Source organism: Lacerta agilis, chromosome 18 (assembly GCF_009819535.1).
Source record: "Lacerta agilis isolate rLacAgi1 chromosome 18, rLacAgi1.pri, whole genome shotgun sequence".
In the NCBI taxonomy this organism is placed as follows: domain Eukaryota; kingdom Metazoa; phylum Chordata; class Lepidosauria; order Squamata; family Lacertidae; genus Lacerta; species Lacerta agilis.
This window is the reverse complement of record NC_046329.1, coordinates 2,396,289-2,409,395: the sequence shown is the minus strand read 5'-3', so window position 1 is coordinate 2,409,395 and position 13,107 is coordinate 2,396,289. Positions and strand designations below refer to the sequence as shown.

Genomic DNA, 13,107 nt, shown 5'->3' with positions numbered 1-13,107 from the left:
CAAATGCAAACCCAACACGCTCGTCCCAGAATCCTTGTTGATTTTGGGCGGCCACCCTAAGCCTGGTGCCCTCCAGACATCCCAGCAGCTAGTACAGCCAGTGGTCAGGGGTGGTGATGATGGGATTCATGTCTTGCAACATCTGGATGGCCCCGGGCTACAGAAGGTGCTGTGTTGTTGTTTTTTTAAAAAGAAAACTTTGCAGACATAACATTCCTTTTGGGAGCGGCACAGGATTACAACTACAAGGAAGATGTAGGCATCTCTGTAGCATGTGTTATGTTTTGGGGAGGCACGCCTAGAAAGCTTAGGCCCGTCTTAATTTGCCTGGCCGCTTTAACTTTTTTTTCTTTTCTCCCTCCCGCCCTCCTCTCTTCTTCTGATCTTCAGCTTTGAAAGCATGCAGAGGCTTTGTGACAAATACAACCGCGCCATCGATAGCATTCACCAGCTGGTATGTATGTGCCCCGCCCATCCGCACCGCTTGGCTTCTGGGTTGTTGTTCTTTTTATTTGGGGGGGGGGTAATAATAATAATTTTTTATTTGTACCCCGCCCATCTGGCTGGGTCTCCACAGCCACTCTGGGCCGCTTCCATCAAATATTAAGATACATTAAAATATCACGGATTGAAAACTTCCCTAAACAGGGCTGCCTTCAGGTATTTTCTGAATGTCAGGTAGTTGTTTATTCCCTTGACCTCTGATGGGAGGGCGTTCCACAGGGCGGGCGCCACTACTGAGAAGGCCCTCTGTCTGGCTCCCTGTAGCTTTGCACCTAAGAACAAATAGAGACGATACAGAATCTCCCAAAGCAAGGCGATAACCCTTTATTAGAAACTGCTGCAGCAGGGTGTCTTGCAAGCAAAAGACCTTCAACAAAGGCGCGCAAGCTCCTATATAGACTTTTGAAATTGCCCCCCTCCAGCTCAAGACCACCCCTCCATACATCACCAATTGGGAGGGTCTGTTAGCAGTGATCTGAGCACACTGGACCCTGCCCCCCTGCCTCCTCTTGCCCTCCACCAAAAACCCATCAAGTGAAACAAAAGATATTTACATTTCCCTATATCCCAGCCAAGTTAATCACACCCTTTTGTCTGGCACTCAGGTATCAGGATGCCAGAGATTATCACTCAGGCAGAGGGCTGCTGAGTAGCTGGAGGGGCAACCCCCCCTTTTGTTCCTGAGACAAAGAAATACTGGTACTTGGTCAGTTGGGAGTCAAAATGGAGTGAGGCCTGTCCTCCTGTGCTGTTTTTCAGACATGTGGCCTTATTGGTACATTAATAACAATTATTATATATAAATAAAATACCTTAAAATTCTTACATTTGCCACCTGTCCCGCCTAATACAGGATAGTCCTGTGTTCCAATGCAAAATGCTATGTTCTGTATTGATTCAATACAAGATGCAGTTAGTCCTATATTTTCCCTATCCCCCCCCCCCCCCCGCGCCAAGTTAAGGATCCTCTCCTCCGCTCCTGCAGGGATGGCACCCCTGGCTTGGCAGGAGAAACTGCCACTCACTTCTTTCCTTCCTTTCTCCCTGCTCCTGCTTTTTGACAGCGGAGGCAGAGCAATACCCATCACGGTAGCCCTATCTTCCTCCCTGAATTTGTCTCGCCCTCTCTTAAAGCCCCCGCTTCATCTTGTGCCAAGCGAATTCCACAGTTCTAACTATGCATTGTGTGTAGAAGTCATTCCTTTTGTCTGCCGGCTTCATTGGGCACCCCCAAGATCTTTTTATTAATCTATAATTTTTTATTAATTTTTTCCATATACATACTATTTCAAGTCACATTTAATTACAAATAAATTTTAAGCTACTTCTTACATTTCTACTAGTTGACTTCCACTCTTCCTCCTTCTGCTTTCTTTCTGGCCGTTCTTACTTTGCGCAGTTTAACATTCCTTATTCCTTATTGCCTATATCACATAATATTCCAATCCTCAAGATCTTCTATGTATACATTTTCTTGCTCCAGCCATTGTATTTAACATAAAAAATCCATATTTTTTCTTCATATCTATTTAATTACAAATTGTGTTGTTATTTCTTTTTGTATACCCAATAAAGAATTTTAATGTCCAGTTATGAGGTTTAATTCATTCTGCTGGTATTCTTATATTCAGAACATCTTATCAATATAAACCAAAAATTCCCCCCATTCCCTTTCAAATGTTTCGTTACCCAAGTTCTAGTGTTTTATGAGAGGCACAGAAGTGCCTTCGTTGGCCTGTTGCACGTGGCAAAGTGTATGTATGTGTGTCTCTCTCCCCTTACCCTCCCGCGTCTCCCATTTTGTTCTCCTTTTTTATATATATAAGAATTTATTAAATTTTTGATAAAACAACAAAAACAAAACACTACAAAAATTACAAAGAAAACAAAAATACAAATACAAAAATACAAAACCCAAAAATCTCAACAAAAACACAAACACTTATTTAATTATACTCATACTATTACTTAACGCGCCTCCCATTTTGTTCCCCAGTGGAAAGGAACCACGCAGCCCATGAAACTGAACACCCGCCCCACCAATGGGCTCCTGCGCCACATCCTGCAGCAAGTCTATAACCACTCAGTGACCGACCCCGAAAAGCTCAACAACTATGAACCCTTTTCCCCGGAGGTGTATGGCGAAACTTCCTTTGACCTGGTTGCTCAGATGATCGATGAGATAAAAATGACCGAGGACGACCTGTTTGTAGACTTGGGCAGCGGTGAGTGGTTGCCGTACACTTCCGCCTCCTGTCTCTGCCCTGAAACCTGTCTTTACGCAAAACTGTTTCATTCCTTCTGTAGAACATTCAGCAGAGTGTACCAGTTTGCTTAGGAAGCATAGAATCATAGAGTTGGAAGAGACCACAAGGGCCATCCAGTCCAACCCCCTGCTAAGCAGGAGACCCCCTGCTAAGCAGCTGAGCTGTGTCAATAGTGGCCCACTTTGGATGTGATGGCCAAACCACGGTTTCTTTAGCAGGGCTGTGCTTTGGGTCCCCTTTTGCTTTTCTCATGTCTCGCAGTAGGGGTCTTTACGCAAAACTGTTTCATTTCTTCTGTAGAACATTCAGCAGCGTGTACCAGTTTGCTTAGGAAGCATAGAATCATAGAATCATAGAGTTGGAAGAGACCACAAGGGCCATCCAGTCCAACCCCCTGCTAAGCAGGAGACCCCCTGCTAAGCAGGAAACCCCCTGCTAAGCAACTGAGCTGTGTCAGTAATGGCCCACTTTGGATGTGATGGCCAAACCACGGTTTCTTTAGGAGGGCTGTGCTTTGGGTCCCCTTTTGCTTTTCTCATGTCTCGCAATAGGGGTCTTTACGCAAAACTGTTTCATTTCTTCTGTAGAACATTCAGCAGCGTGTACCAGTTTGCTTAGGAAGCATAGAATCATAGAATCATAGAGTTGGAAGAGACCACAAGGGCCATCCAGTCCAACCCCCTGCTAAGCAGGAGACCCCCTGCTAAGCAGGAAACCCCCTGCTAAGCAGCTGAGCTGTGTCAGTAATGGCCCACTTTGGATGTGATGGCCAAACCACGGTTTCTTTAGCAGGGCTGTGCTTTGGGTCCCCTTTTGCTTTTCTCATGTCCCGCAGTAGGGGTCGGCAACCTGCAGCCCATGGGCCACAAGCGGCCCACGGGGGTCGTTTAAACTGCCCGCGAGCCGCCCCTGAACCGAGCTCGTCGTTTGCCACTAATCACCAGCAGAATTGGGAGGGAGAGGTGGGCGTATTTAGCAGTCACTTTGGATGGGTTTACTCAATTCTGCTCCATTTCTACCTGCCTTCCCCCCTTCTTGTCTCAGGTGTGGGCCAAGTCGTTCTTCAGGTAGCAGCGGCCACAAACTGCAAGCATCACTATGGCGTGGAGAAAGCAGATATTCCGGCCAAATATGCGGAGGTACGTAGCTCGTGTGTGTTTTGTGTGGCTAGAAAGGGGGAGCACCCTGTGACCTACATTAGAAGCCAAGTGCCACGTAGAGAAATCTAGACTTGAGGGGTGTGAATGCTCGTTTTAAAGAATCTGAAAAAAATCTGCACCGAGAGAACCTCTTCTTTCCTTTTGCAGACTGTAGAAATGGTGCTACTTCAGCAATTTGGTGCACATATAGATACCCCAAGCCTGCAATCTTGTGGTTTAAATTCTGCCTTGATACGATAGGGCGTTAAGCTGCAGCTTCTGTGAATTGATAAAAATATATATATATTCAGATTTCTTCCCATTGTATAAAATATCTGGGCCGTATGCCACAAACTGTACAGGTGAAAACAGAGCACTAAAATGCAGTCAATACAACACAGGATAATTATATAAAAAAATATTCTCTGCTGGTGCAAGTCCTTGGTGGTTAATGATCTCTGCCGCAGTTGCTGTGTTCCCCCAGGTTGCTGGAAACGGGTCACTATCCAATTTACTACTAACAGCACACCTGCTTTCTCCTCCCTTCTTCTCTCCTCCCGGCTGCCTGCCTTTCCAGACGATGGACAAAGAATTCAGAAAGTGGATGAAATGGTATGGGAAAAAACATGCAGATTACACAGTGAGTTGAAACGAAACTGCAAACGTTACCTCCCACCAAACCCTGTTGCAAATCACCCTCCTTTCCCCCTTCGTTTTGGTGTGAGCTTTTCAGAGGCTACACCTTTGTGTAGGGGCAGAGAACCTTTTCTGGTCTTGGGGGGCTGTGCTCCTCCTACGAAGTCTTTGCGGGGAGCACATGCCAATTGTGGGTGAGCAAGAATGGGTGGACCAGCAGATGAGACTCCTATCAGACCTTTTTCTACGGAAGGTTACACCTGGGCCACATCCTCACTATACATTAAAGCGCTGTATGATATCGCTGTAAACAGTCATGGCTTCTTCCCTCAAAGAATTTTGGGAACTGTAGTTTGCTAAGGGGGCTTGGAGATCCCCTTTCCCCTCCCAGAGTTTTGCTAAAGCGCTTTGGCAGACCCTCCCAGTGTCCCTATTTTCCAGGGACAGTCCTGGATTTACAGAAGCCGTCCCGGTTTCTGATTTGATCCCAGAATGTCTCATTTCCCCTTTGGACGTCCCTATTTTCATTGGAGAAAAGTTGGAGGGTATGGAGTTACAGTGGTGCCCCGCTAGACGAAAATAATTCGTTCTGCGAATATTTCCGTCTAGCGGTTTTTCCGTCTAGCGAAGCGGCAATGTAAACCGCGGTTTTCGCTAGACGAAAACAAAAAGACGGGAAAAAATTGTTTTGCGAGGCAGTCCCATAGACTTTTTCGTCTTGCGGGGCAGCCTCCCGCTAGACGAATGCCTTCGTCTAGCGAGTTTTTCGTCTAGCGAGGCATTCGTCTAGCGGGGCACCACTGTAATGTGACCCCTGAGCTATCTGAAGGCAGCCCTGCATAGGGAAGTGTTTTTTTTTTAAATGTTTTAATATGTTTTATTTTATTTATATATGTTGGAAGCCACCCAGAGTGTCTGGGGCAACCAGGTCAGAGAGGAGAGGTATAAATAGTAAAATGATAGTAATAATAACAACAATAACAATAATAATAATACTGCATTTGAATACGACTTTCTTATTTTCATCAGAGAAATGTTGGAGGGTTTGGTTCTTGGGGGGTGGGGAATGCAACGACTGTTTAAAGTGGTCAAAACAAAAAAATAATAAAAAATTCCTTCCAGTAGCACCTTAGAGACCAACTAAGTTTGTTCTTGGTATGAGCTTTCGTGTGCATGCACACTTCTTCAGATGCACACGAAAGCTCATACCAAGAACAAGCTTAGTTGGTCTCTAAGGTGCTACTGGAAGGATTTTTTTATTTTATTTTGTTTTGACTATGGCAGACCAACACGGCTACCTGCCTGTTTAAAGTGGTATTACAGTGCTTGAAAAATGTACGGTATGGACGGAGCCTTAGTCCATGCAGCTGCCATAGGTTCTACACATGCATCTCTCCCTGCAGGCAAGCAAGAGGAAGGCAAAAGCACTGGGGGGGGGGTGTGGCAGAGGGTCAGAGAAAGGACACGTCCTGGGGGCCAGGTAGAGAGGGCTTGGAGGACCCTATTCCATCCACAGACTCGAGGTTTCCCACCTCACACACAGGGATTCCCTAGGTCACTAGAACTCTTGCACCTGTCGTCAATGGGGAATTCTAAGAAACCCAAACCAGTGCTGTTATTCAAGGTCCAGTCGGCCATAGTGATTCAAAGGTGGAAACTCTACCACCAGCATCTCAGGAGCCACCATGCAGAATTTGGTTGTAGTAGTAGTAGTAGTAGTAGTAGTAGTAATTCTATTATTTATACCCCGCCTACCTGGCTGCGATTCCTTAAGAGGTCTCCACATGCAGAGGGAAGAGAAAAGACAAATGGCTTTGCAAAATGTGTAGTAGTAGGTGATGGCAGCAATAAAATCCATTTAGAAAACGAAAAGAAATGGGGTTCTGATTCTCCTGCTGGGAAGGAAGCCCTCCCTTCAAGATTGGCTCAGCCTCTGGATTCCTGCTTGTCCAAAAGAGGCTTTTACTTTTAAGTTCCAGATCCTCCGGTTGTTGTTGTTGTTGTTGTTACTTTTTATTATCATTATAATATGGTATGCTGCCCATCTGACTAGGTTGCTCCCAACAGAGTATTAAAAACGCAGTAAAGCGTCAAACATTATAAAGTTCCCTAAACAGGGCTTCCCTAAATCAGAGCTTCAGGAGCTCCTTTCTTAAAAACAAGCAGCCTCTGCCTAGCCCCTGAACAACTCTTCCCTAGAAATTCCTTGGGAAATTTCTGCTTCCATTTCCATTATTGAGTTAAGGCTTGAAAGCTTCTCGTTGGCAATTAATGCTGACAGATGGTGCTCCCCCCCCTTCCTTGGCGGTTCCTACTCAGAAGTATCCCCTCCTGAATGCTGTCCAGGTATCTGGGGGGAGCTTAATGACGCGGAGCCTGTGGGATGTCGGAGCGCTTGAGTGGTTGTTTCCTGGATGCCTCCTGCAATGAGGTCGTTGTGCCTCTCCTGCCCCCTTTCCCCTCCTGAAATGCCCCCCACCTGTCACTTTTCCTCCCGGTTTTTCTAATGACCAAATAAGTTCTCTCTCTCTCTCTCTCTCTCTCTCTCTCTCTCTCTCTCTCTCTCTCTCTGTGTGTGTGTGTGTGTTTTAAATGCATTAGATGGCATATAAATATTAGATTGCAAGAGGAAATTAAAATCGGCTGCTTAGGTTAATGACTTTGAGAGTGCGGGGAGGGAGAACTTGCGGGGATAATTCAGGAGGAGGAGAGGGACATGTCAGCCTAGCAGCAGCAGCAACAACAGCAGCAGCAAATATATCACATCTATCCTCCAAATTGCTCAAGATGGTTACGTACTTCTCCCCAGTTTCTCTTCCTGCCTTTGACACGTTAGGGTGAGGCAGGTTGCTCACCACCACTTAGGGCAGGGGTCAGCAAGGTTTATCTTGCCTGGGCTGGATCGCTTGTGTGCCCGTGATTTTCGAGTCCCTGCGCTGCGCCGGTTTAGCGCAGCGCATGAGCGGGAATCTTGGTGGGGGGGTGGCTCATGGGCCGGTCAAACAACCTCTGTGGGCTGCTTCTGGCCCATGTGCCTTAGGTTGCTGACCCCTGACTTAGGGCAGGGTTCAGCAATGTTTTTTCAGTAGGGGGCCGGTCCACTGTCCCTCAGACCTTGGGGGGGGGGCAGATTATATTTTGGAAAAAAAATGAATGAATTCCTATGCCCCACAAATAACCCAGAGATGCATTTTAAATAAAAGGACACATTCTACTTATGTAAAAACACGCTGATACCCGGACTGTCCGCGGGCTGGATTTAGAAGGCGATGGGGGCCGCATCCGGCCCCCGGGCCTTAGTTTTGGGGACCCCTGACTTAGGGTCTTCAAACCTCCCAAATTGGTACAGCTTTTTCTTGGAGGGGAAAACCCAAGCTGAAGCTGGCATTCTTTTTCGGAGTGTGTAAATAATCTGTTTTTAGTTTCTGCACGGGAATTGGGAGTCACTTGCACAACCCCCCCCAAAAAAAAACTTGGTGGGTTTTGGGGTGTGAGTCCAGTGCTTTTTTCTTGGGGGCACTCAAGGGTACGCAGTTTCCTTTGTCTCTCCCCACCCTGCAAAAAAGAGAGGCAATTTTAACAGTCTGCTCCTTTTGCAGCAAAAGGAAAAAGAAAACCTCTGCAAGATATTAAGCCGTTCTGGATTTTACACTGCTTTTTTCCTCCTGAGCGGGAACTTTTTACCACTCAGAAATTTTTAAAAAAAGAGAGGAACAAAATACCCAAGCCCTTCTCCAGCGGCTTCCATAGCTTTGAAACAGAGCCACGTTCCGTAGCTTTGGGTTCCTGCCGCTCTTGAGTGTGTGTCTAAGAAATATTACTATTATTATTATTTCAAAAATAGCTGTGTGTGCTTTTCCAGGCAGAACAAACAGGTCTTTGTGAGCCAAGTGTCGTGCACAGAGAGGGCTCTCGGTATGCAGGGTTTTTCTCCCTTCCATGTCTGCGTTACGTTACAGCCAGCTAGCCTGGCCACACTTTTCCCCTGCTGCAAACGGAGGGTTTTCTTTTCAGATTTATTTTGGAGTCCAAAACTCCCTCCTCTGCAACCCCCACCTCCATAGACGGCTGGAAATCTGCCCTTGCTCCTTCTTAATGTATTTTGCACAGACCCCACTTTCTCTTGGCAGAGTCACACCCCCTGCCTGCTATGAAACGTGATTTCCTTCTGCGGTCTCTGCTGGGTAGACCCCGTTGCCTGTGTTGTGGGGAGGTAGGGTGTGTGTAAAGGAGCTTGCTTCCTGGCTAAGTTTGGAAAATTCCAGCTGAATTGAAAATCTCTACTGAAACAGGAGTTTGGGGAGTTGATCTGGAACGGTGTCACCCAGAACGGTTCATTGGCTTGTGGAGGATTCTGGTTTGATTCCAAGCCCCAGTTCAAAGTGCTGCTTGTTAATCCTTTTCCTCCCGCTTGCGAAAGATGGAGGGATCCCTCTGTCTAGAAGAGGCATTCTCTCCTGAGAGCAAGGGATGCTGAGATTCCTGCGTTGCAGGGGGTTGGACTAGATGACCCTTGGGTCCCTTCCAACTCTACAATTCTGATATTTTTTTCTAGACCCCAGGGATGGGCAACTTCCCTTCAGGGGCTGCTACGCTCCAGCTGGCATGGCTGGTGGTCAGGGACAAGGGCTTAGGAGTTCATATGTAAAGCGTCTGGAAGGTCCTTGTCAAATTTTCAAATTATGTGCAATTTTCTCCCATTATAGCTCTGTTCCAGAGCGAATGGCACCAAGCGCCCAATGTGAGGTCTACAGTTAGTTTCCGACTTGAGTTGAAATTACTATTCATGCTGCCAATAACATGTTTATTTTTAACTTATATTATTTTTTTATTTATTAAATTTGTATACCACCCTATATGCATGCAGGTCTCAGTGCGGTTCACAAGATAATATCACAATAAGGCCCTGTTCTCTTGTTGCCACCCTCTGGATCTGTCATGGAGGAGGCACACAAAGAAGGGCCTCAGATGATGGTCTCAGGGTTCAGGCAGGTTCATATGGAAAGAGGCAGTCCTTGTGGTTCTGTGGCCCTGAGCCGTTTAATACCAATTCTTTTGACAATATATCTACAATTCGTATCACCAAAAATAGTCAGTAACTATAATTTTGCACAGCAAGCTGCAGTTTCTTTAGTAATATTATTTCTTCCAAAATTAAGTTCCAGCAATCTTGCACCAACATACATTCCCACATTGAAAGATAACACGCGCCAAGTTTATCGCGACCCCTCCAACAATTAGCCGATACGGGAGAGAACATTTTCTTTGATTATTGCACATGGATTTGTGTTGGGTTTTTTTAAACGGAAGAGTCAGCCGCCTTGAACATTCCTCTGCGGAGGCACAGATTTATTCTCATGGATTTGCATAAACAGAGAGCTTTGGGGTGGATATCCTCCAAGCCAGTTGCTGTCTTTTGGCTCCCTCCTTGCCTTGGGAAGATGGAAATAACTGGTGCAGATGGTGTCCCCCCTTTGCTGCTCACTAAGCAGATTATGTTTCCGCCATTGTGACCAGAGAAACGAGATGGGGAAGGTTGGGAGGGGACACACAGCAGTTTAATAGGAGCCTGTGTATGTGATGGCTTCTGTTCCGATCTCTCTATTCCCCCCCCCCCCAACAAAAAGTAGGAAGAGTCTGGTTGAAGATAAGGGGTGTGTGACTCTTCCTTTCCATCTCCTTATTTCAATGCCTTGTCAGTGGCCCAAATATATTCCAAAATCTGTATTGTGGGTTGGTCTTAGGAGGATCCTGTCTGACTTTCCTCATTCGGGCACGGTAGCAAGCACAGCTGCATTTTGCCAGGGATGTAAAAGTTGGCTGAGTTTGGGAAGAGGGAAGATGGTAAGGAGGGGGGTGGGGTAAAAGAATTTATGAGATTTATCAGGAAGGCTAACCATGGTACTCTGTGACGTCAGAGGGTAATAACCGATTTGGAGAAGGGAATAAATATCTAGGTTTTTATGATAATGTGTTGATTTAATATTTTTAAGGTAGGAATTAGAAGTAATAAGAGCAATAGTTCTATTGAGTTAAGAGAAAAAAGGATATAAGAAGTTAAGATTTGCAATATGATGTTTTATTTGATATTCATAAGTTGAATGATATAAGATGTTTATTTGAAGATTAAGAATAATGGTGAATGATTAGTTAAACTAGTTACAAAGTTACTAAAGTAAATTAGAATTGAACGCAGAAGAGAGAACGGGGGAAGTCCCCCCAAATAAGATTTGAAACAAGACCATAATTAATAGATTGGTGTGTTCCTGTGTGTGAGGTATGTATTAGTTTTTATTCGATTGTTATTTGTGTTGCTTGTTGTGTTTGTTTTTATATGTAGAATGATTGTTATTATTTGTTGTTTTTTCTTTTTGTGTGGAAAAACCAATAAATTTTTATTTAAAAAAGAAAGAAAGTAAAAGTTGGCTGAGTTAAAACAAGAAAGTCAAACTCCGTTTTCTCTCGTTCTCTCTCTCTCCCCCCTCTTCTTAGCTGGAAAGGGGTGACTTCCTCTCGGAAGAATGGCGGGAGAGGATCGCAAACACAAGGTACGGCGCTCTTGTCTTTCAACAAGGACCCCCAGGGCGCAGAACGGCTCCCTCCAAGAAGCTCCTCTGTCCCAGTATGGGGTTTGCCTGCTCGTCCTGCCCCCGCTCCTTACTCGTTGGGTGCTAGATGGGCGGTGGAAGTGTTGCCCCCGTCTCACTTCTTTGCGAGGAGGGAGTGCTGGCTTGCTTAGGGCAGTGTTTCCCAAACTTGGGTCTCTAGGTGTTTTCGGACTACAACTCCCATCATTCCTGACCGCTGGTCCTGCTTGCAAGGGATGATGGGAGTTGTAGTCCAAAAACACCTAGAGACCCAAGTTTGGGAAACCCTGGCTTAGGGCATCCCGCTCAGGGTCTCACCTGGATAGTGGTGGCCGTGGTGGTTGCTGTTTAACTGTCCTTCACCCTAAGATCCCAGGGCAGGTTACAGCAGTCAAAACAGTTTGAAACAACTCACGGCCACAAAGAGATGTGGGTCCTAAAAATATGGAGTTCGGTGTCAAAGATCTGGGGCAAAAACCTGTGATTCCTCCGGAAGCTGTGTGCTGAAGGTTCTAATAATAATAATAATAATAATAATAATAATAATAATAATTTATACCCCGTGCACCTGGCTGGATTTCCCCAGGCACCCTGGGCGGCTTCCAACACATGTGAAAACATAATAAAACATTGAGCATTAAACATTTCCCAATACAGGGCTGCCTTCAGGTGTCTTCTAAAAGTTGTGTAGTCGTTTGTCTCATTGACATCTGATGGGAGCGCATTCCACAGAGCAGGTGCCACCACCGGGAAGGCCCTCTGCCTGGTTGCTTGGAGCTTCACTTCTTGCAGTGAGAGAACTTCCAGAAGGCCCTTGGAGCTGGACCTCAGTGTCCAGGCTGATGCTCCTCTGTGGGCAAGGAGTTCCACAGCTTTGGGGCCACCGCTGAGAAGGCCCTCTCTGAACTTGGCAGCCACCACCCCTGAACTTCAGAGGGGAGGTGGAACTGCCAAGAGGGCCTCTTCTGCTGATCTCGGCACCTGAGAGGGTCTGTAGAGAAGGAAGTGGGTTTTGAGGTACTAAAATTGGGGGCGTGGGAAGTGTCAGGCTTGGAGTGTGTGACCGGGATGTATTTAATGCTTTTTAAAAAGCCCAGACCACGTTGCATGGAGCACTGCTGAATTGCACCATGTGGTTGGTCTTTTCTTCTAAGTTATTTTACAAATGCAGAACACATTCCCCCGTATTTTCTGGGGTGGCTTTATTGAAACACATGTGGGAGCTGAAAGCTATGTTATGCCTTGCCTTGTACATGTGTGTGTGTGTGCGTGCATGCATGTGTGTGCGCACACACACACATGTGCACCCTTCCCCCCCCACCCCTTGCAGCAGCAAAAGCAAGACAGTGTGTGTCCATGTTTTACTAAAACTCCTCTTTACCCTACAGCGTTATTTTTGTGAATAACTTTGCCTTTGGACCTGAGGTGGATCATCAGCTGAAGGAGCGATTTGCAAACATGAAGGAAGGTAATGAGTCGCGTCCTCTCCACCGGCCTCTCCGCTGTTGGGATGGCAGTTGTGCTTTTTCAGTTGTGTGGTGGCAGCAATGAGTATGTTCTTTGTATGTCGGAGGTGGCTGTTCTGCCTGCAATGAACCGGCTTCCTAGAACGGATATAGGCAGGGGCAACTGATGTCGTGTTTCTAGACGTTCCTGAACGCTGGCTCCCTTCAGCCAGCACAGCCAAAGCTCAGGGAGCTGTAGCTCATAGATATATGAACGGGGACTCACAGCTAAAGAATTGCACTCAACCTCTGTTTAAAAACCTCCAGTGAAGGAGAGTTTGCTACCTTCCAAAGGAGTCCGTTCTACCGTCAAGCAGTTGTTAACACCAGGAAGTTGTTTAGCTGGAATCTCGTTTCTTGCAGTCTGAATCTGTTGGTTTGGCAGCAGAAAGCAAGCTTGCTCCACCTTCAGATCTTTGAAGGTGGCCATCCTATCCCCTCTCAGTCTCTTCTTTTTCCAGGCTGAATG

At 46.2% G+C, this 13,107-nt stretch overlaps 1 protein-coding gene across 4 annotated transcripts in view; it reads left to right on the top strand.

The window, feature by feature from the left end:
- Positions 1-13,107, top strand: part of DOT1L (DOT1 like histone lysine methyltransferase) — a 66,410-nt gene that overhangs the window by 19,610 nt on the left and 33,693 nt on the right. For all 4 annotated transcript variants that reach the window (XM_033136466.1, XM_033136465.1, XM_033136464.1 and 1 more), the window contains exons 4-9: positions 391-454; positions 2,501-2,729; positions 3,816-3,910; positions 4,488-4,550; positions 11,039-11,094; positions 12,522-12,601. In XM_033136466.1, coding sequence (XP_032992357.1) covers positions 391-454; positions 2,501-2,729; positions 3,816-3,910; positions 4,488-4,550; positions 11,039-11,094; positions 12,522-12,601 — 587 coding nt within the window. The remainder of the gene's footprint in view (positions 1-390; positions 455-2,500; positions 2,730-3,815; positions 3,911-4,487; positions 4,551-11,038; positions 11,095-12,521; positions 12,602-13,107) is intronic.